Consider the following 19,472-nt stretch of genomic DNA (forward strand, 5'->3'; position numbering starts at 1 on the left):
ACCACTTCTTTCATTTCAAACGTTGTTGTCTTTTACCTATTCCCAACGCAAATATTCTAATTACCTTTTAAACTTAAACATATATAAATTCCTATATCCATCTAAAACTATCTGAATTTTGGTGGAGAATAGTCGATATACATACATGTCTATCTCATTTGAATAAACCGACCAATTTAAGATGTACCAGATAATACTCTAATTAGTAGTTTAATATTGTTTTAATGGTTGACCTTAAACCAAAACGATACCAAGCAAACGGTGTACGTAATCCACATCATAAATTTTGCAACACAAGGTACGGTTAAGTATTATATTGATCTTGAAATCGTATAACAATTTAAACAAATGCAATAATAAATATGTCTAAAACGTTAATTTTCATAGACGTACATGAATATGGTAAATTTCAGGTTTTTTTGGTGTCGCTGTTCGTACCACTAAGTCCAAGGATTCTAATGAATGTGTGCTGCCTCAAATATGTGCATGGTGCATCTGTCGAATATGCTTATGTATGTCAGCATGTCGTATTAAACGTTATCGATTGCATCACTTGCATTATGTCGTTATTAACTAGTCATACACACAATGTTCTATCGTATGTTTGGTTCACAAATCAACACGTTCGATCGCACTTAAATATGAACCTGTTACATTTTAGAAAGATCATATCAACGTAGCATCATTATCGCATGTTACTTGTTCATCTTAACAGTTTTCAACCAATTAATTTGTTGATGTGTACGAATCTAACATTTTAACTTTTTCTTTTCTCAAACATTTCATTAAGCTAATACGAAAGTTTCTTCGCTAATTTATTATTACTGTGACCTGTTATATATCGTTTATATAATAAATTTATAATTCTCAGTACTAGTTACTGGGACATAATATTATTTATGGACATAGAGTATGAGTAAAGTTTACTCAAAGGTCGTCGTCGCCAAGGCTTGCTTCCAGATTTATTTACGTCTGTAACGATTCTTATTTTATTTCCTTAAACGGCTGCGTTTTACAGGTCTACTGACGCCAGCAGTTTCGTTAGGTGACGTCAGCAGGTTTTCAACAGGGAGAAAATAAAGTTTCCATCTAACGGTTCAGATTTGTTTTCATGTTAATCCAAGGGTGATAGTTTCTATTTTCACAAAACCTTTTGATGTTAATGGAGATTAATCCTCTGTTCACCAACTTCTTCATTCCCTTATAATAATAAATAAACAAACATGCCATTTCTAATTTTCTACATCCTCCTGCCACCTCTCCGTATTGCCTTTTTTCTTCCCGATGTTTCTTCAGACCAATCTGAAGATCGCTCGAGTTCATCGTTCACTTTGGTCGGTTTAGACTTTTTGACTTGTTCGAACTTCAACTTCTTGTCCTTTCACAAGTACACGTTCTTTCCGATCTAATCTGCTCTCTATACACCCAAGGTAAATAACGGTTTACTCTTCTGGTGATTACGCTCTGATTAATTCACTTATCCGATTAACGTTTATTTCATATATTTTATTTATTTATTTGTTATATATGCATGGTTTTAAATTCAAAAGGCCGTAGATTTTGGAACTATGATTCTGCGTATTAAAGAAAACAAAAAAGATGTTGATTTTGAGTTTTGACTTGGAGATTATTGTCTCTTCTTTAGCTCCACATCTCAACGTAACTTGTATAGATTAATACCGCTGCGCCGCATCTTCTATTATGCTCCGCCGTATGCATTCTCTGTTTTGGTCATATCTGAATTTGAATTGGGTTCTCTTCGAAATAGGAAAAAGACTCTTCCTTTGTTCTGTTGATTAACAGTTTGGTCAACGATGGAGTCAACAAAGGTGTGCATGAACGCACAGTGTGGATCTACCTCCACGTCAGGGGAGTGGAAGAGAGGCTGGCCGATGCGATCCGGCGAATTAGCCTCTCTGTGTGATAAGTGCGGGTAAGCGAACTAGTCACTCTTCATGTTTCAATTCAAAGTTGGTTGGCTTTTGAGCTAAGTTTTTTTTGTTGGATGTTGGTGTTGGAGTTAGGTCCGCATACGAGCAATCGATATTCTGCCAAGTGTTCCACGCTGAGGAGTCTGGTTGGAGAGAGTGTAATTCATGTGACAAGGTAAAAGAAAAAAAAATCATTTGCTTAAACCTGTTTTGTGCTCTAAACATGTTTTGATTTGTGCTTCTTTTTTTTTTTTATCAGCGTCTTCACTGTGGATGCATTGCTTCTAGATTTATGATGGAGGTTGTGGATAATGGTGGTGTTACATGTATAAGCTGCGCCAAGAAGTCCGGACTATTCTCTGTAAGCTCTCACTGATTTGTTCTTGGGTCTTTTAATCTCCAAAAAAGCCTCGTACTAAGCGGAGTTGGACTAGATATATATTAGAATTTTTTCGGTCTATTATCCGATGTGGGACTTGGATCTAACAATACTCATGCAATTTCTTTCACAGATGAATGTCGAATCCAACGGTAGGGAGTTCCCTACATTTGCTTCAGCAGAGCATGTAAGCAGCGTTCTGGAGAGGACTAATCTCAAACACTTGCTTCATTTCCAAAGAATCTCCCCCACTCAACCTTTTCTCCAAATGAAACAAGAGGAGTCTCTCCTTCCCGCAAGACTAGAAGCTCTCAGACACAACACTGAGAAGAAAGAATCTGCACAGCCAAACTTGAGCATTTCACTTGGACCTACGCTTATGACAAGTCCATTTCACGATGTGGACGACAGAAGCAAGACCACTACTCCCATTTTCCAGCTCGCCTCTCGGTCTAGACAACTCCTACCAAAACCTGCGAACTCAGCTCCCACTACTGCTCCTCCCATGGAGCCTAACGGGAGCCTCGTGTCGCAGATTCACGTCGCTAGGCCTCCTCCAGAAGGTCGAGGCAAGACTCAGTTGCTTCCGCGTTATTGGCCTAGGATTACTGATCAGGAGCTGCAGCAATTATCTGGACAGTATCCTCATCTGTATGTTCGTTCATAACATTCTTATTCTTTGTTTTTTTTTGCAATATCGTTCTATGCTAAGAGTTGTCCTTAACTGTTTATTCTCTCTCCAAGCTCAAACTCCAAAATTATACCACTCTTTGAAAAAGTTCTGAGTGCAAGTGATGCTGGTCGTATTGGTCGACTGGTTCTTCCCAAAGCATGTGCAGAGGTAATTTTTTGTTTCTCCATAAAATGTTCCCTAAGTGCTTTAGTATCAGCTAATAACCTTTTATGGTTGGTAATTTAGGCGTATTTCCCACCGATCTCACAACCTGAGGGCCTCCCGTTAAAGATACAAGACATAAAAGGGAAAGAGTGGGTGTTCCAGTTCAGGTTCTGGCCTAATAATAACAGCAGGATGTATGTTTTGGAGGGTGTGACTCCTTGCATACAGTCAATGCAGTTGCAAGCTGGTGATACTGGTACTTTTCAAAACCCTTTTATTTCGTGATTGGCCTGCGATTTTTAGCCGAACCGAACACAATTTTTGGTTAGTTCGGTTCGATTCGGTAGCTTTTTCTGTTCGGTTCGACAATCGGTTACTTCGGTTTTCTTTATGTAAGAAAGTTATAACTAAACCATACCAAAAACCTGAACCGAACTAACAAAACTAACCAAATTTTCAAGCTAAACTAACCAAATTTACCTGAAATTAACCGAATTTATCTGGATCTTTAACAAAATTAAACCAAAATCTACTGAAATCAAAAACTTCGGTAGAATTTTCAAAAACGGAGCTAACCAAATGCCGAAGTGAACCAAACTTTATTTTGGGTTAATTCTATAAGATATATGCCGAACCGAACTGAACCAGCAAGCCTACCTGGTATGACTAAATCAAACATTGGCATTAAGCGTTTTCGATCATGTGTTGTGTGTTCTTGGTACTTTTTTTATTACTTATGATGTTTTGAATTTTTTCTTGATATCTGCAGTAACATTCAGCCGCACAGAACCTGAAGGAAAACTCGTAATGGGATACCGTAAAGCGACAAACTCAACAGCATCACAGGTAAAAAGCATGCCAGTCTCATGTTGTAATGATAAGCAACTGTACTGTGAAGAGTATTGAACTAAAAGTATGCTTTCTGGTGCTCTTATCGTTATGATGCATTGAGTGAAACTTTTTTTTTTCTGTGGTTTCTTCAGATGTTCAAGGGGAGCAGTGAACCCAATCTGAACATGTTCTCCAACAACTTGAGTTCGGGATGCGGTGACATCAACTGGTCTAAACTTGACAAGCCTGAGGACATGTCAAAGGACGGCTTAATGCTTCAGCCGTCGCTAATCTCTGCTAGGAAACGTGTTCGAAACATTGGCACTAAGAGCAAGCGACTGCTCATTGATAGCGTAGATGTTCTGGAACTGAGACTAACTTGGGAGGAGGCACAGGAGCTGCTGCGGCCTCCTCAGTCTGCTAAACCGAGCATATGTACAGTGGAAGATCACGATTTTGAAGAATATGACGTGAGTTGATACAGCTTACCTGTTTTTCAAAAAGCAGCTGGACCTTTGCACTGTAGTTTCTGAAAATCATGTACTTGATGCTATGCAGGAACCACCAGTTTTCGGGAAGAGGACCGTGTTTGTGTCACGTCAAACAGGGTGAGGCCTCATGTACTGTGTAATGATATGATCAGAAGATGTTAAAGCACACTTTGAATGACCAAGAAACTGACATATGATTGTTTGGAGTGTTCAATAAATCGTTAGGCGGTAGTTAGGTGCTTTATATTGGATTATTGATTAGGTGGGAGTCTAGACCGATTTTTTAAACGCCTAGACCGATATTTTAAAAAAAAATGTTCTAGAAAAATTGTTTTGCATGTCGGATTTGCGGACTAGTCGGACGCGTAGGCTCAGCTATACCGATTTTTAGAACACTGTTTGGTTCTAATATTTGATCCTTGGATTCTCAGGGAACAAGAGCAATGGGTTCAGTGTGATGCTTGTGCTAAATGGCGACGGCTTCCTGTGGATACTCTTCTTCCACCGAAGTGGTTGTGCTCTGATAATCTATTGGATCCTGGCAGGTAAACGAGACTGCATGCATGTTCATGTGCTTAACCTACAGGACATTGCACATGACTCCTCACTGAGACAAATAATATGAGTTGCTGTTTTTTATCTACAGGTCTTCATGTTCTGCACCTGATGAACTCACCCCAAGAGAGCAAGATACACTTCTCCGGCTAAGCAAAGGTAATGATCAGTATGCTTCATTATAAACTGTTTTTTACATTAGAAATTAAAGTCATTTGCACAGAGTTCAAAAGGAGGAGACTGGCATCATCAAACCAGGAGGAAGCATCTGCTCTGGACACTTTAGCAAATGCAGCCATCACCACCACAGGTGAACAAGGAGAAACCGAGGTTGCAGCCACGACCAAGCACCCACGACACCGAGCTGGCTGTTCGTGCATTGTCTGCAGCCAGCCGCCAAGTGGGAAAGGCAAACACAAGCCGTCGTGCACTTGCACCGTGTGCGAGGCGGTGAAGAGACGGTTCAAGACGCTCATGATGCGGAAGCGGAACAGGGGAGAAGCAGGACAGGCAAGCCAGCAGGCGCAGTCAGATCAGTGCAGAGAGGAGACGGAAGCTGAGAGCATTCCAGCGGTTGAACTGCCAGCGGCAGGGGGGAACATTGACTTAAACTCAGACCCAGCTTCCAGAGTGAGCATGATGAGTCTTCTGCAAGCTGCAACGTTTCCTCTGGAGGTGTATCTGAAACAGAAAGGTGTTCCAAATACAGCGGCAGACCAGCAAAGCAGTGATATAGTAAGTACAGAGAACGGTTCGTCCTCAGCCGCACAAGAACATGACAGAGACACAAGCGGAGCGCCTGAGCCAATGAACTAACTTACTAGCCCCCTTTGGAATCCTCCTTGAGTATTTATTCTTCAGAGGTGTGTTTATTAATGTATACAACCTTTCTTCAGTTTCAGTTTGGTAGAGTGGTTAAGACTATTCTGCCAATTGTTTTATTTTTCTTCTTGGTTTGGTTGTTGGTGTGTGGCGAGGCTTGAGATAGAGAGAGATAGAGAGAGAGAAAAGAATATTGGTGAGGTTTTTGGAAATATATAAGACAGCCAACATAATCTTGACAGATTGTAATATATATATATGGTTCAAAAAATGATATTTTTGATGCAAATTATGTCTCTCATTTATAGGTTTTTATAATCCATATGCATCTTTGGCGCATTTGAGAAGATAATTAGTTAAAGAGATTGTAATGGTATAATGTATCTTGCCAAAGTTATTGTCTACATCTATATGTTGTTCACATCATTGGTTATTGATTCTGATTAATAAGAATTGTAACGTCTCATCTATGTGAAACAAGCGACATTTGCTAATCGAATATAAGATGAGTTCAACAATGAAATAAGTTACAATTTTTTTTATGACACCTTGTGTGTAACCCGGTTTGTACGGGTTTGAATTATATATTTTCAGTTTAGACCGGTTTAAACTTCTATCCGAAATCACCAATCCAAAATCTTCTTAAAAATCATGGACAGACCCCTAGGCCCACATTAAATAAATAACTAAATACGATCAATAATACTTTTAAAATAATAATTTGGGCCGGCCAAAGTTGAGTCGGCTCAATTGACTAATTCCGAAATCACTCGCACAAACTACACGCCATTCATTTTGACATACGTGTTTTTTTCTAATTGATTAGCACGTCCTCCCAGACTCCAACACATGGACTCTGCCTTCTTTTCTGCGTCATCAATATACATATAGAAGAAAACATACCTTTATTATGATATTAATTACCATATATGCCCCCACTAGCCTCCAAAAGTCACAATTCTGTTTTTGTCTATTCCCATTTTTTTAAAAAAGTTAAGAGCACAGAGATTATAAAATAACACCAAAGATCACGAGGTAGTGTAGTAGTAATCTAAAGTTTATTATAACCATTATAACAATAAAGATATTAATGGCGTGGTCAAAGTAAATGGACAAGTGGGTGTGGCAGTAGAGTAAATAAATGGAAATATGAAGGGTGAGTTACGGAATAAAAGAGGGAAGAGAAGAAGATGAGATAGATATTAGGTGGAGAGCGTGGTGGGACCCACAAACGCGCAAGAGTGATGGCTTGGGTTTCGGTAAGGTGAGGTCGTCTCGTCGTGGGTTCCTCTCTCGACCCTCGAAAGTAACAACTTCATTTTCACGCGCTTCTTCTTTCGCATTATAAAGTTGAATAAGAAAAATATAAAATAAAAGTATTTTGGTCGACCACTTCTTTCAAATGATGTTGTCTTTTACCTATTCCCAACACAAATAATATCCACCTAAGAAATATCTGAATTTTAATAGATTATAGTCCACATATATAATACTATGTCCATTTCATTCAAATAGATGGAGCAATTAATCTGTGAACTATATGATGTCAAATGGTAGGGTTTTTAATTATATTACTAAATCAATCTGTATGTAAAATAAAACAAACAAACACTTCAGTACAGATGTTTGAATACATTGATTTTAAAGTGGCAGCGTTATCAAAAATTAACTAATTGCTAGGTTAATTGAAGTTTATATGATCTAAATATTAATAAATACAAATGAGTCAGAAGCGTTTGAGGGAGCACTATTTATTATATGAGATAATTAGCGTTTACTTTAGATGCATGGTATATGGGAATAATGTAAAGTTTACTCAAGGGGTCAGATATGTTCCTATTCAATTTGTGACAAATAAGAATCGACATCAGTTTGATACGGTCAGGGAAAGCTACTTTATAAATTTGTATAATTGATAGGTTTGGATGGATCGTAAATAATTACAATAGCACAATAACCTTTATAATAAAATAAAAATTGTTATGTCATGGTTTATCTTGTTATGTTTTAGATACATTGGTACCATATATCAAAGATAAACACATAATCTTTGTAGCAGACAACGTTTTTAAGCCATAGTGACCATACTATTGAATCGATAAGGAAAATATACCTTACCGTGCTTAATCAGTTTCCTTCATAAAAAAGAAAGGAATAAAATAAATCCCACTATATAAAAGGGACTAATTTTAAGGTTTTTCGAGGGATCCACGTCATCACAAATATTCTCCACCAATCATTAAGGCACGTCATCTTGATTTCTGGTGAAAATCGTACTGGGCCATTGTAAGATATTGTTAGGCTTAAACAAGTTTTCTCTATTTGGCCTGAAATATATAAACCCTATAGCCCATGTACACCATATTATCCTCTTCGTTTTATCCAAGCTAATTTGTAACGATCGTGAGACGGTCCAAGTTCTAATTGCTTCTTCGCCGACGTAACCGCAGCAACAATGAGAATCTGTTTTCAAAGCTTCTTGATTACTAACCAATTCAAAACACAACTAATCAACTCGCCACCTCCTCCCTCTTGGACCTATAAAAATCGATACATCCTCTTTCTTTGTCGTTCAGAATCATCAAAGTTTTCACATTCCCTCAAATTCATCAAAACTTTCCTGAAATTTGCCATGGCAAACCGATCGCCGGAAACCACCGCTAATGGCCAATCGTCTGAAACCACTGTAAGGGTTCTTCTGCGATTTTGTTCGAACAGGTTTTACCAGGCAGTGGAGACTCTAAACTGTTTTCACGCTTATCCATTTTTGGGAAGCTCGCAATGCATCCAATGGGTAATCCTAATAAGCGTTGAGATGCTTATGATTGATGAAGAGGTATGTATTGTGACGTCTTGCTATCTTAATTTACATGTTTTCGATGTATAAAATAATTAGATCCTTCTACGAACTATAGGTACTGTCGTTGAGGGTTCATCGCTCCTAACCGTCTAGAGTAAAGAGTTATGCAAGTCACCTTAAACGTGGTGGTCTTCAATCGTCGGGAAGGGATCTTTAGTGAAAGCTTTGTAATAGCCTTTCGTCTCAGTTTACTATAGTTTTCTGACTGTCATTTGTGCTTTGATCTTCCATGTTTGGTTCGACACTGAATGCCTTGCTCCTGGTACGTACAAAGCATCACTTGACATATGTTCAGTTTTCTTTGAATAGTGTTCTTGGGAGTTGTCTGTGATCTTTTTATGTTTGATCTTTTATATATTGTGAGTTTGTTAGGAACGAGGAAGAACAAGCGGTTGAGAGAATTGAGGGAAATGGAAGAGTTTGAGCTCCATCACTGGTTAAGTTTCCTACTTTTGATTCATGATTTCACTTCCTCTGTTTCAGATCATTGGTTTGGTTTTTGAAAGCTCTTGATCTGGTGTTTAGGTTGTTGGAGGTTAAAAGATGGAGATGAAGCTTCACTGGAGAAGATTCACCATCTGGTTTTTGTTTTCTAATTCTCAATCGCTGTTTTGATGATAACACAATCCAAACCGAATGTGAGCAATGCAGTTTCAGTTTGTTTGCTTTGTTTTTTTAATGAAAGCTGTGGTATTATGTATAGTTTGTTATTTGCTTAAAAGTTTTGGGTCTCTAATTTTAAAATTTGCATTACACCATTATTAACCTGTAAACGAAACAGAACCATACCATTTGTTTCCTTTTTTTTCCTTTCTCTTACGTTTTCTATGTTTATGTTTTCCAGGGACCAACTGAAAATGGGCAAATTGATTTCATGGAGATGTAATCTATGACACAACTTCAGGGTCTGCATCAAGAACGACGTCCGAGCAAGTGCGGCTTCATCTGGTCATCACTTTGTTTTCTAATGCTATGAGAATTACTTTATTTTACTTCAATCTGTCAGTCAACGCCATTACATGTAGCATAACATGTAAAAGTTCTGTTATCTAGAAAAGTTACTTTGTTTATTTAAATTGATTTGTGTGATTGTGTAGTTTAATTATTTTTTATCCTTAGCTCACACCTTGGTATGTTGACGAGTTTGTCTTCTGTGAATTTTTTACTTTTTTGTCTTTTAATGGTGTTTGTATGTTACTGTCTACATTCGTTTCCTGCAGCTAATGATGTCTGACGGTTCACTTGCTGAATTGAAGAAAAAGAAGTCAATGAATGTTTTAATTGTGCCTATTCAACTATGGTGTTTTCATGATTATGTGCCTTACATTGTTTTTCTTCATTCAATGAGCTTGATTCAACCTACCAATAAAAACGAAAACAATTTTGTGGCATAGTTTGAAATTATTTATATGAATGAAAAATCAAAAAGAAGATGAAAAAGTTGAAATTATAAAGGAACCTTAAAATTTTGTTGTTAATATGACCTATCAATAAAAAACAAATTTGAATAATTCTTAATATATTAAAATAAGTCTCTAATGTTCCGATTTATTCGTTTACAAACCATAACAACACAAGTTTTACTCCTCGCTCAAGTAACAAAACTGGGAATTATAGAACTGAACACAATAGCATATTAAGCAATACATTGCTAAAACTAGGGAAAAAATGTTTATATCAGCTTTTACAATTTAAGCTCAAATTTTAACTTTTATTGCTTTTTCAATAAAATAGTTTGAAGTACATAATATTTCCAATTGAAATGAAAAATAATAATTTTCTTTGGTTAATAATTATAAGTAAACAAAAAATAAAATGTAATTTAAAAAAAAAAAATAGTAAAACAATGTATGTATAGTGTGGGCAAAACAAATTACTAAATTTAGCTGGTGATATCTCATACTTTCATGGTGACAACCTAGAGATTATTTTGTCTAATCTTATTTCAAGTTTAAATGTTCATTCTTAAAAAAAAAAATCTACAACTAGACTTGGTAAAAGGCGAAAAAAGACATGGTAAGACAAACAGTCATACAGCAAATATTCATCTTTGCAATATAAAAGTTGTTGCTGTACTTTTTTTTCAAAATAATAATTTTATAAATTATTAAAATATCAAAGTCTTAATATGATTATTTTATAGATTTTAACTGTTTTTGTGTCGCTATATTTAATTTATCCTTACTTTAATATGTCCAACACATAAATACACATAATGCCTAAAACCTCGTATATCTTTTATACTGCTGATACAGACAGAGAATAAAGACAAGAAATAAGCAATTAAGCATACAGGTATTGAAAATGGTGAGTGCATATAAGTTTTGTTTCCAGAGGTCTGAAATCAGGTATTCGCCTATCACAAACCATAATCTCACAAATTTGCCATTTATGTCTACAAGATATAATTACATGGGTACAAACATCTACTTAAAAAAGTGGACATACTTTCATGTGTATTAATATTTTTAAAAATATACCAAAATACTCGATCGTTGGGTTTAGTATTAAGTTGAACACTTTTTAGATTTTCACGTTGTAAATGTTATTTTTAAAGTTACACACTACCAGCATTCTTTTTTATTATTATTATTTTTATTATTATTATTATTATTATTATTCTCTAAATTAAACCACAAACCTCTCAGATCAACATGCATAATTTATTTCTAGCTCTCTCTTCGTATATTCAAAAATCCCAACTTTAATCCGCTTCCGAATTTTTGTGCATATATTGAACTTATATGAAAATTGCGCTGAAAATTTAGGTTAGGACCAAAGGAAAACATAGAAAAAACATTAATTAAAGAAGAACTAGATATATACCTACTTTCCAAGCTCAAAAAACTCTGAATATTTTTTAGGATACAAATTATTAAATATATATTTATACTAAACTTAAAAGCAAAAATACATAACTATATTATCCGCGCGTAGCGCGGAAATGGACCTAGTAATTATAAAGGGAAAGTTTTTAAGAAAAAGAAAAAAGCAAACAACTTAGCGCGTGGAATCACGGACGTTAAGCGAGAGTAAGTTAAAAAACCAACTAAAAGCTGTTTCGGACACGCTGGGCATCGTGTTATAAAACCATGTTCGTCCTCTTCATCATCCACCACACATGTACGCATCTTCTTCTAAATTATTTTATTATCTTTCCTCTTCTTCCTTCTAATCACCCCGAGACAATCTGCCCTTCCCAGTAACCATGGGCGTCGCCGTTCTAAATCCCCAGGACTGCTTGAAGCATCCTTTATCTCACATGAAACATCCACGTAACCCCAGCGCATGCCCCAACAGGCAGAAAAAAACGGTTTCAAACCGCACGCGCCGCAGCCCGCCGCGAAAACAAACCTCCCCATCTCCCCCTGTAGCCCCGCCGCTTCCTAAGGGAACGGTGAAAATGAGCCCCAACAACAACAACAACAACAACAACAACATAGTCGTTGGTCAGGTTAGAATCCTGAAGCGCGGCGAGGGGATCCCTAAGAAGACAGCAGATCTGGTCGTAGAAAAGACAGATCTTGTGTCTACTCGTAGGATCGGACCAGATCCAGGATCGATGCCAAGTCAGATCCGTTTACCCGCCCGCAAAGCAAAGACCGTCCCGTTTTACGCCGGTCCCGTAACCATGACATCTCCTCCTCCAAGCGACGTCCCTCTTCCAGCCTTTTTCGCCGCAAAGAAGAGCGTCTCTTTGTTCCAAGCCACCGACGCTACCAACGAAATCATCAGAATGCTCCGCATAAACATCGCGTGACCGCGTATCGCCGATGTTCCACTGTTATTCCATTTTCGGATCGAATCTTTCAAATAAATCATCTACAGACGATGAAATCGAGAAGGTGAAGAAACAGCATCTTCAGTTATGAAACCGTTTCGAATCTTCCCTTATTTTTTCAAGGGGCAAGGTCGAAATATCTTCTTAACAGGTCTTAGTTTCTCTTCGAGTTTAGTGTTTGTATAGAGTACTTGTTCATAGGCTTTCTTTTTTTTTAATTGTGTCTTTGGGTATCTCCTGTGTTAGTTGTCGGTTTACTTTAGGTTCGTCTTTCTTCTGTTGTTGTCTCTTGTTGTTCTCACTGTAGGCAAAGTATCAGAGATATGTATGTATCTTTCTGGCAATATGCAGATTACAGATTCTGTATTACTTTGATCTTTCGATGTAAGATCAGTATTTCCATCTTTATATTAATCGAAATTAAGTTTTATTTGGCTTTTATTCCATCGTTGTTCAGAGTATTCTATTCATCCCTGATATCAAACTAAGCATTACGAAGGCCTTGATATTTTGACATTCTTATGGATATGCTTTACAATAACTCAAAAATGTAAAACTGGTTAATGCTTACCTCAATTGTTTAACTTCTTACATAAACTATTCACGTTTGAAAGTATATTTCTCTTATCACACGCAAAGAAACAGTGTTTATATGTTTATAACTATCACACGCTAAGAAACAGCTTTGTAAGTCTTTTTCTGATTAGTGATTTTTAAATATGAACTCTTTCATCCTTTTGGGATTTTTAAAAACTGTCATCGATCTTTGATTTATCAGTGTGTACAAATTATAAATTTTATAGGTTGTCATCATACATGCCACTTGGTTGGTCCAAGTTGTAAGATACCAACTCTCATGGTTGGGCGGCCCACCATGACCTTATCTATAGCCCATAACTTTACATAAGGTAATTTTAAAAGAATCTGCATTCGATTTTCACAAAATAACATAAGGTAATTTTTTTTTTTTAATTATGATTAATATTAATAATAAAAACACAACCCATAACTGGGCATCGGAATAAGGCTTCCCGCTAACCGACGAAGAAACATCAATCCTCAGCAATAGATTAGGCTTATCACTAAAGTACAAAGAAAAGTAGGCTAAAAAACATTCGAAAGAAAAAAATCTAGGTTTAAGGTTCCGTTTCCGGCCCCTCATCATCACGGTAGATTCGCGGCCAACGACACCGACTTAACCGAAAGGAAAACCGACCACAACCTCTTCACTTCCTTCTCAAAAAGGCGACGACACACAAATTTGAAGACTATCAGACATTTCTGTCTTCACACCACTGATCAAAACTCAGAAAATCGAAAATGGAGATTACCATTGGAGGGAACTGCCATTCCCAACTCAACCGTCTCTCTCGTCTAAGCCCTACTCATGGAGAATCCCAAAGATCGGCTCCAAACTCGTTAGCTAGAAGTCCGTTCTTTGACGATGAAGCTTGATGCCAATAATTACAATACGAACTAACCTGAGAATAAGCAAGAAGACGAGCCCGAGACATCAACTGATACTAACTCCAGATGGCTCTTTGGACCTGAAAACGCTAAACAAACCGGCACTTTCGAAGAAATTCAAATGAAATAGCCTCGACACTGGGAAATACCCGCTCGACAAGTAGTACCACCGAGGAAACCTACAAAACGGAGACAACCCGTGCTAACACCATCCTCACCACTTGCTGCTATCGAGAACCGAAAGGCAGTTAGCTTCACAACGCATGTGGTCGCTCCGGTAGCAAGGAGACGACTATATTTCTGTGAAGAACAAGAGCGAACACCAATAAAAACTAGCCGGCAGCAACACCGGTGAACTGGAATAGAAACCTGACAAAAACTTCCGAGATGAGAAGGAGATCTTCCCAACTGTGACGAATGGGCCATAGACTACCACACCGTGCTTCAGTTCATCTCCACGTGCCTAATAGTAGGGGCACTGACACACATCTGTAACCACCACCTAAAAGCGCGCCTCCGAGTAGTGAAATCTTCAAAGCTCTCATGACAATGGGAGGAGAGGCTGAGATCCACCAAGACGCCGAGGAGAAATCCCGTACCAAACACCATTACCTCATCTCACACCGGACCATATGGAGTAGATCTGATAGAACTTACATTGGATCTAGAGGAGGAGCACCGAAATTGCCACCACGCGTGCTGTCTCGTACAACGTGAGTCAAGAAAGGGGAAAACTTGGAACCCACAAAGAACCTTAAAAATCCGACCACTTAACCACATCTGTTTCACCAACCTCGTGACATTTCCAGAAATATAGAACGAACACCGAATCCAGTCCCAGAAGCTTTCGCCGGCGGCGCTATTTTTCTAGAGGGAGTCGACATGTCAGAGGGATAGACGGAGGTGGAAGAAGAGGTAAAACAAGGCAAATGTGAAGAGAAACTCTTCGACGGTGGTGGTAGGACACACATGCCGGAAGGTCACGGAGACTGATGTTGAAAGAGAAAGTTGAGAGAAAAGGATTTGAGAAAGAGAGTTTTTTTTATTTATAATTCTAATGTCCTTTTTAAGGTAATTTAATATGATCAATGATAGAAACTATATCTGTAATTTAACAACTTGCCTCGTCTTTTTTACTTCGCATCAAAGCATATTGACCGTGTTAACGGAGCTCGTTGGTACTAGGCAGTTGTCAAATGTTCATTGGTTGAACATTACGTGTTAAATGATAAATCTCCAATAAGCCAGTAGCATCAATTTTTTTTGTTCCTTTGCATATAATATCAAAAATGTTTTAAATCCATAACAGCAAGGAACATAATTGATGGTGCCCCAATAAGCAAATATTGAATTTCTGCCTAATAGTCAGACAAAAAAGATTAACCCAATTGCAAAAAAGATTAACTATAATAGTGAATCTTTACATATAACAAATATATATACTTTCCTACCCATGTTATTTAATTACTTATGCTGAAAGTTAAATCCAAATCTGCATCTTGGTGCATTTACTAAAATGTAAAAAAAAAAACAATATATGTTTCGAAAAGAAAAAAAAAGGGATGAATAATATAGTGAGCCTCGTATATAACACCATCCATCTCTCTTTTTCTTCTCTGTTTCGATATTTCAACTTCCCTCTCTCTCTCTCTCTCTCTCTCTTCTGTAACTTCCCTTCTTTCTCTCTCTCTCGCTGCATATCTGATTCCCTTTAATTCGATGAAGAAAGTTGCATCGGCATCAGCTAAGATGACGACGCTTAAGGATGAGTGGGTGGCAGCGGCGATGACGGACGACCAGATGGTCGTAGAGCTTCTTTTACGGCTGAAGCACACGGGGACGGTGGCTGCGGAAAATCCGGAGACGAATCTGGCTCCGATGCGGTGGGGAATCCGTCAACGACGGTCACGGTCCTCAAGATCCGGCGGCGGCGTTGCGTTGAAGAAGGATGCGGATTCGGTTAGAGGTAGTCCGAAGACTCCGCTCTCATGGAGCGGCGGATCTGGAAGTGGCGGCGCCTCTGCATCTCCCTCCGCCGAGGACACCAGTCGCCAAGCTAGCTGCTCCACGTCTACAGGATCCGGATCTAAGGTACGTTCTCCTCGTCTGTGTATCATCCCTTCCCTTCTTCATCACACGTTTCGTAATTCTATGATGACGTCATCTGTCTCAAGCTTCAAAAGTCAAAAGCATTTTAAGTTTATTTTCCTTTTTTTCTTTCTTGTCTAATATTCTATCGCAACGCGAATCAAATGCTGAGATGCTCTCGATTATTATTTTTTTTTTTTCGAATGAATGTAAAATTTATTCAAACGGAAAAACGTTTTTACATCAAGTGCTTCCTGTATTCTAAATTGTATAAAGAGATGCTCTCGATTAACTTAACTCTCCGGTTTGAACCGGGGTTTTAAGCAGATCTCACCTTGTGGAGCGTCTCATAATTGGCCGGTTTAGGGGTGATATTATGAACCGGTCGAGTTTTAAATTTTGTCTCGAGGAATAATATAAAAGCTTCTTTAGGATTATTATGGGGTTAGTACAGCTAGTTGGTCAAACGTGCGCGTTCGCTTTACGTTTTGATGCGTGAAACGATGCCGTTTTGGGTGAAAAGGTGGGAGACGAGTTAAATCCTGTCGGAGAGATTGGGATCACGTGATCTTAAAAGAATGATGACGATTGATGACGCAGGGATTTTCACATCAGTTTTAGTTTTACTGTCTTTCTGATTTTCCTGACTTTTTTTTTTGTTTGAAATTTTCTATTGTGGGAAAACAAACTTTACAAGTATGTTAAATAAGATCTTTGGGTTTGATTATAGAAAAAGTAAAAGATCTATAAACAGTTGTCCTTATTCGTCAGCATATCATTGTCTTCTTTGATAGTAACATCTTCAATTTGGAAGATTTGGCATCTTTAATTTTCTGAATCAGTACATTTTCTTATTTTGTTTTTGCAGGCTTTCCCCACTAACGAAATCACCAGTTGTTTTCCCAAGAGGTTGAAGAACAAGAAGGTATAAAAAACTCTCTTTAATTCATAAATTACACTTTAAAGATCACTGAGCTGAGTTAAAAAAAAAATATATATATATATATTGTAACAGTCATCTTCTGAGCTTAAACACGAAGAGAACTTGAAGTTGAAGGAAAGACTCCACCTTGAAAAGGTACTTTCTCTTTTTCTAACCTTTGTTTTTCAATATATATATATATATATATATATATATATGATCTTGCTCGTATTTCTAACAAATCGGGTTATCTTCTACAGGAGATTGCAAGTCTCCGAGCAACATTCGACCAACAAAACGTAATGAACCAAAGGTTGAAGAGGATTAAGGTAAGAATTTTTGAGAAATTTGATACTCTCCCTAACCAGTTTTTTTAGTCTTGTAATCCTCCATATCCTCTCTCTCTGTGTTGGTCTTAACTGAATTATGTTTTTTTTTTGTTTCAGCTTGACTTGAACTCAGGCCATGTCAAGAACGAGACTCCTGTTGATCTGATTCGTAAATCACAAGGCGAATCAAAACCTTGCAGAATAGAGGGCAAGACCGCTACCTCGGAGAGCTTATTCTTCTTACCTGATCTCAACATAACACCATCCGAGGACGAGTTATTGTATGGAACTAGCTAGGTGCCAAAATTTCTATCTCGATTTGAGTTACAACCAAGAAGGGAGGCAGAGACTTTTTTTTTTTTTTTTTTTTTTTTTTTTGGTAAAATGTTAAATAAGGCAGAGACTTTAACAACGAAAGTGATTGTATATTGTCTCTTCCCATCATTCTTGTTTCTTTCTGGGGGTAAAACGCTCATTACTTCTTGATTATTTTTTTTAAGAAGAAAGTGAATGTTAAGTTCTTTAGTGTTTTGTTCTCTCTCTTTTCTACCCGATTCCTTGTAGCTAAAGCGTTGTTTGAGGAAAAAGTAGGACAACTAATAGACTTTTGTGTCTTCGAATTTCTCCTTTATTTTAAAAATTAAAAGGATAAACCCTTTGTTTCTGTTCAACTAATCCAAGACAAAAGATCTCTATCCACCTCATGAGTCCATGATTATTCTAGTAGTATTTAATTTTTCAATATTTTATTTAAAACTTGTGAGGTGTAGTGTTATTGGTGGTTTGTCGGCATGTCCACGAATATAAAAGAAAAACAAATGACAACTTGTGATCACTTAATTTTGTCAGTCTTTTGTATAGATCCAAAGTTATTTATTACTATTGCAGATAAATACACAGAAGTTAGATGGTACTTATAGTTTATACATGTCATAAAAATGTAATGAGGGAAAATGGAATTTTAAAGGAAAAACTATATTTGATATACTATAAGATTAAAAGAAAAATAATATAATATTACATATAGAGCAAATCTCCAAAATAGCACTTTTCTAAGTTTATATCACAAAAATAGCACTCAAAAACTAAAATGACCAAAATAGCATTTTATCTTTTGAAAAATTTAAATTTTTTTATGTTTAAAAATTTGAAATCTTATCCCCAAAACCTCACTTCTCAACTCTAAACCCTAAAACATAAACTCTAAACCCTAAACCCTAAATTCTAAACCCTAAACCCCACCCCTTGAGTGCTATTTTTGTGACTTTTAGCCTTGAGTGCTAGTTTGGAAACAAAAACTTGATTTAGTGCTATTTTGGTCTTTTTCTCTTACATATATGCTAAAATATCCAAAACGAGAAGCAACTGAGAAAGTAAAGTAATCTCATATATATTATTTGAGAAGCATTACTAGGCATGGGCATTCGGGGTTCCAATCGGGTTTCGGTTTTATCCATTCGGGTTTCGGTTTTTCGGGTTTATCAAAATCAACCCCATTCGGGTTATATAAAAGTTCGGTTCGGGACCGGTTCGGGTTCTATCGGGTTCGGGTCGGGGTTAGTAAATCTTCAAAGAACCGGTATAACCCATTGTACTTTCGGGTTCGGGTCCCAATCGGTTCTTCGGTTTAAAAATACCTGATTTGTACCTATTTTGTAACTAAAACATAAATAAAATCGGTTCTTCGAATTTAAAATACATGATTTGTACATATTTTAATAGCCAAAATATAAGTAAAATCGATTCAAAAATAAGAAAAAACATCAAACGTGATCATTCAAAATCAAGCGAAAGATAAACATAGTTAGTGATATAAAGAAAACCATATAAATGAAATCAAAAAACAAAAAATAAGTTCTCATGAAATGAGAAACATTATTCAATAAAAACAAAACCAAAATCTAAAAACTTCAGGCATCAACCGCCACATTCCACCATCAATCTTCATTTGATGTAACAGATAATTATTTTAGAAGTTCAATAATATCTTAAAGTATTTTGGATACATATTAAGAATTAAGATCATATTTGGTAGAAGTTTTTTTTTGTGATTTTAAATGTTTCGGGTTCTACCGGATATCCATTTAGGTCCGGGTTCGGTTCGGATAATACCCATAACCCAAAATACGAAAAAACAGGATCCATTCGGTATTTATGTCGGATTCGGATCGGTTCGGA

General features: G+C 37.0%; 3 protein-coding genes and 1 long non-coding RNA gene across 6 annotated transcripts; all 4 read left to right on the top strand.

Moving 5' to 3' along the window:
- Nucleotides 1–1,099: 1,099 nt before the first annotated feature.
- LOC106411439 (B3 domain-containing transcription repressor VAL2) lies at nt 1,100–6,136 on the top strand. Of its 3 annotated transcripts, none has more exons than XM_013852200.3 (13): nt 1,100–1,430; nt 1,804–1,933; nt 2,025–2,106; nt 2,191–2,292; nt 2,444–2,949; nt 3,055–3,151; nt 3,230–3,404; nt 3,918–3,994; nt 4,132–4,449; nt 4,538–4,587; nt 4,902–5,015; nt 5,117–5,184; nt 5,249–6,136. In XM_013852200.3, exons 2-13 carry the CDS (start codon nt 1,815–1,817, stop codon nt 5,839–5,841), a joined length of 2,301 nt encoding a protein of 766 aa, XP_013707654.3. In that variant the 5' UTR covers nt 1,100–1,430; nt 1,804–1,814; the 3' UTR covers nt 5,842–6,136. The 3 variants fall into 3 exon arrangements, with proteins under 3 accessions (XP_013707654.3, XP_013707653.3, XP_013707652.3); XM_013852199.3 differs by having other exon boundaries at nt 1,101–1,430; nt 1,769–1,933; nt 2,444–2,961; XM_013852198.3 differs by having other exon boundaries at nt 1,105–1,430; nt 2,444–2,961.
- A 1,880-nt stretch (nt 6,137–8,016) lies between these two features.
- On the top strand, nt 8,017–9,982 carry LOC106409695. Its single transcript, XR_002659821.2, has 5 exons — nt 8,017–8,683; nt 8,763–8,969; nt 9,080–9,143; nt 9,233–9,345; nt 9,552–9,982. It is a non-coding gene; the product is annotated as an uncharacterized LOC106409695 (long non-coding RNA).
- A 1,788-nt stretch (nt 9,983–11,770) lies between these two features.
- Nucleotides 11,771–12,929, top strand: LOC106410924. Its single transcript, XM_013851561.3, has one exon. The coding sequence runs from the start codon at nt 11,916–11,918 to the stop codon at nt 12,465–12,467; it is 552 nt and encodes a 183-aa protein (XP_013707015.1). The 5' UTR covers nt 11,771–11,915; the 3' UTR covers nt 12,468–12,929.
- A 2,586-nt stretch (nt 12,930–15,515) lies between these two features.
- On the top strand, nt 15,516–17,914 carry LOC106423285. Its single transcript, XM_013864067.3, has 6 exons — nt 15,516–16,046; nt 16,912–16,968; nt 17,059–17,121; nt 17,226–17,294; nt 17,412–17,636; nt 17,691–17,914. Exons 1-5 carry the CDS (start codon nt 15,675–15,677, stop codon nt 17,589–17,591), a joined length of 741 nt encoding a protein of 246 aa, XP_013719521.1. The 5' UTR covers nt 15,516–15,674; the 3' UTR covers nt 17,592–17,636; nt 17,691–17,914.
- Nucleotides 17,915–19,472: the final 1,558 nt, after the last annotated feature.

The sequence above is a fragment of the Brassica napus genome, chromosome A3 (genome assembly GCF_020379485.1).
Source record: "Brassica napus cultivar Da-Ae chromosome A3, Da-Ae, whole genome shotgun sequence".
NCBI classification, from domain to species: domain Eukaryota; kingdom Viridiplantae; phylum Streptophyta; class Magnoliopsida; order Brassicales; family Brassicaceae; genus Brassica; species Brassica napus.

What these genes read in the sequence shown, in the direction of transcription:
- LOC106410924 (XM_013851561.3), top strand. Translation starts at nt 11,916, where the DNA reads ATGGGCGTCGCCGTTCTAAATCCCCAGGACTGCTTGAAGCATCCTTTA.
- LOC106423285 (XM_013864067.3), top strand. Translation starts at nt 15,675, where the DNA reads ATGAAGAAAGTTGCATCGGCATCAGCTAAGATGACGACGCTTAAGGAT. An exon ending in CTACAGGATCCGGATCTAAG is followed by an intron (nt 16,047 to 16,911) that starts GTACGTTCTCCT and finishes TTGTTTTTGCAG; the next exon opens with GCTTTCCCCACTAACGAAAT. An exon ending in AGAGGTTGAAGAACAAGAAG is followed by an intron (nt 16,969 to 17,058) that starts GTATAAAAAACT and finishes ATATTGTAACAG; the next exon opens with TCATCTTCTGAGCTTAAACA.
- LOC106411439 (XM_013852199.3), top strand. Translation starts at nt 1,815, where the DNA reads ATGGAGTCAACAAAGGTGTGCATGAACGCACAGTGTGGATCTACCTCC. An exon ending in CAAACTCAACAGCATCACAG is followed by an intron (nt 3,995 to 4,131) that starts GTAAAAAGCATG and finishes TGGTTTCTTCAG; the next exon opens with ATGTTCAAGGGGAGCAGTGA. An exon ending in TTTGTGTCACGTCAAACAGG is followed by an intron (nt 4,588 to 4,901) that starts GTGAGGCCTCAT and finishes TTGGATTCTCAG; the next exon opens with GGAACAAGAGCAATGGGTTC.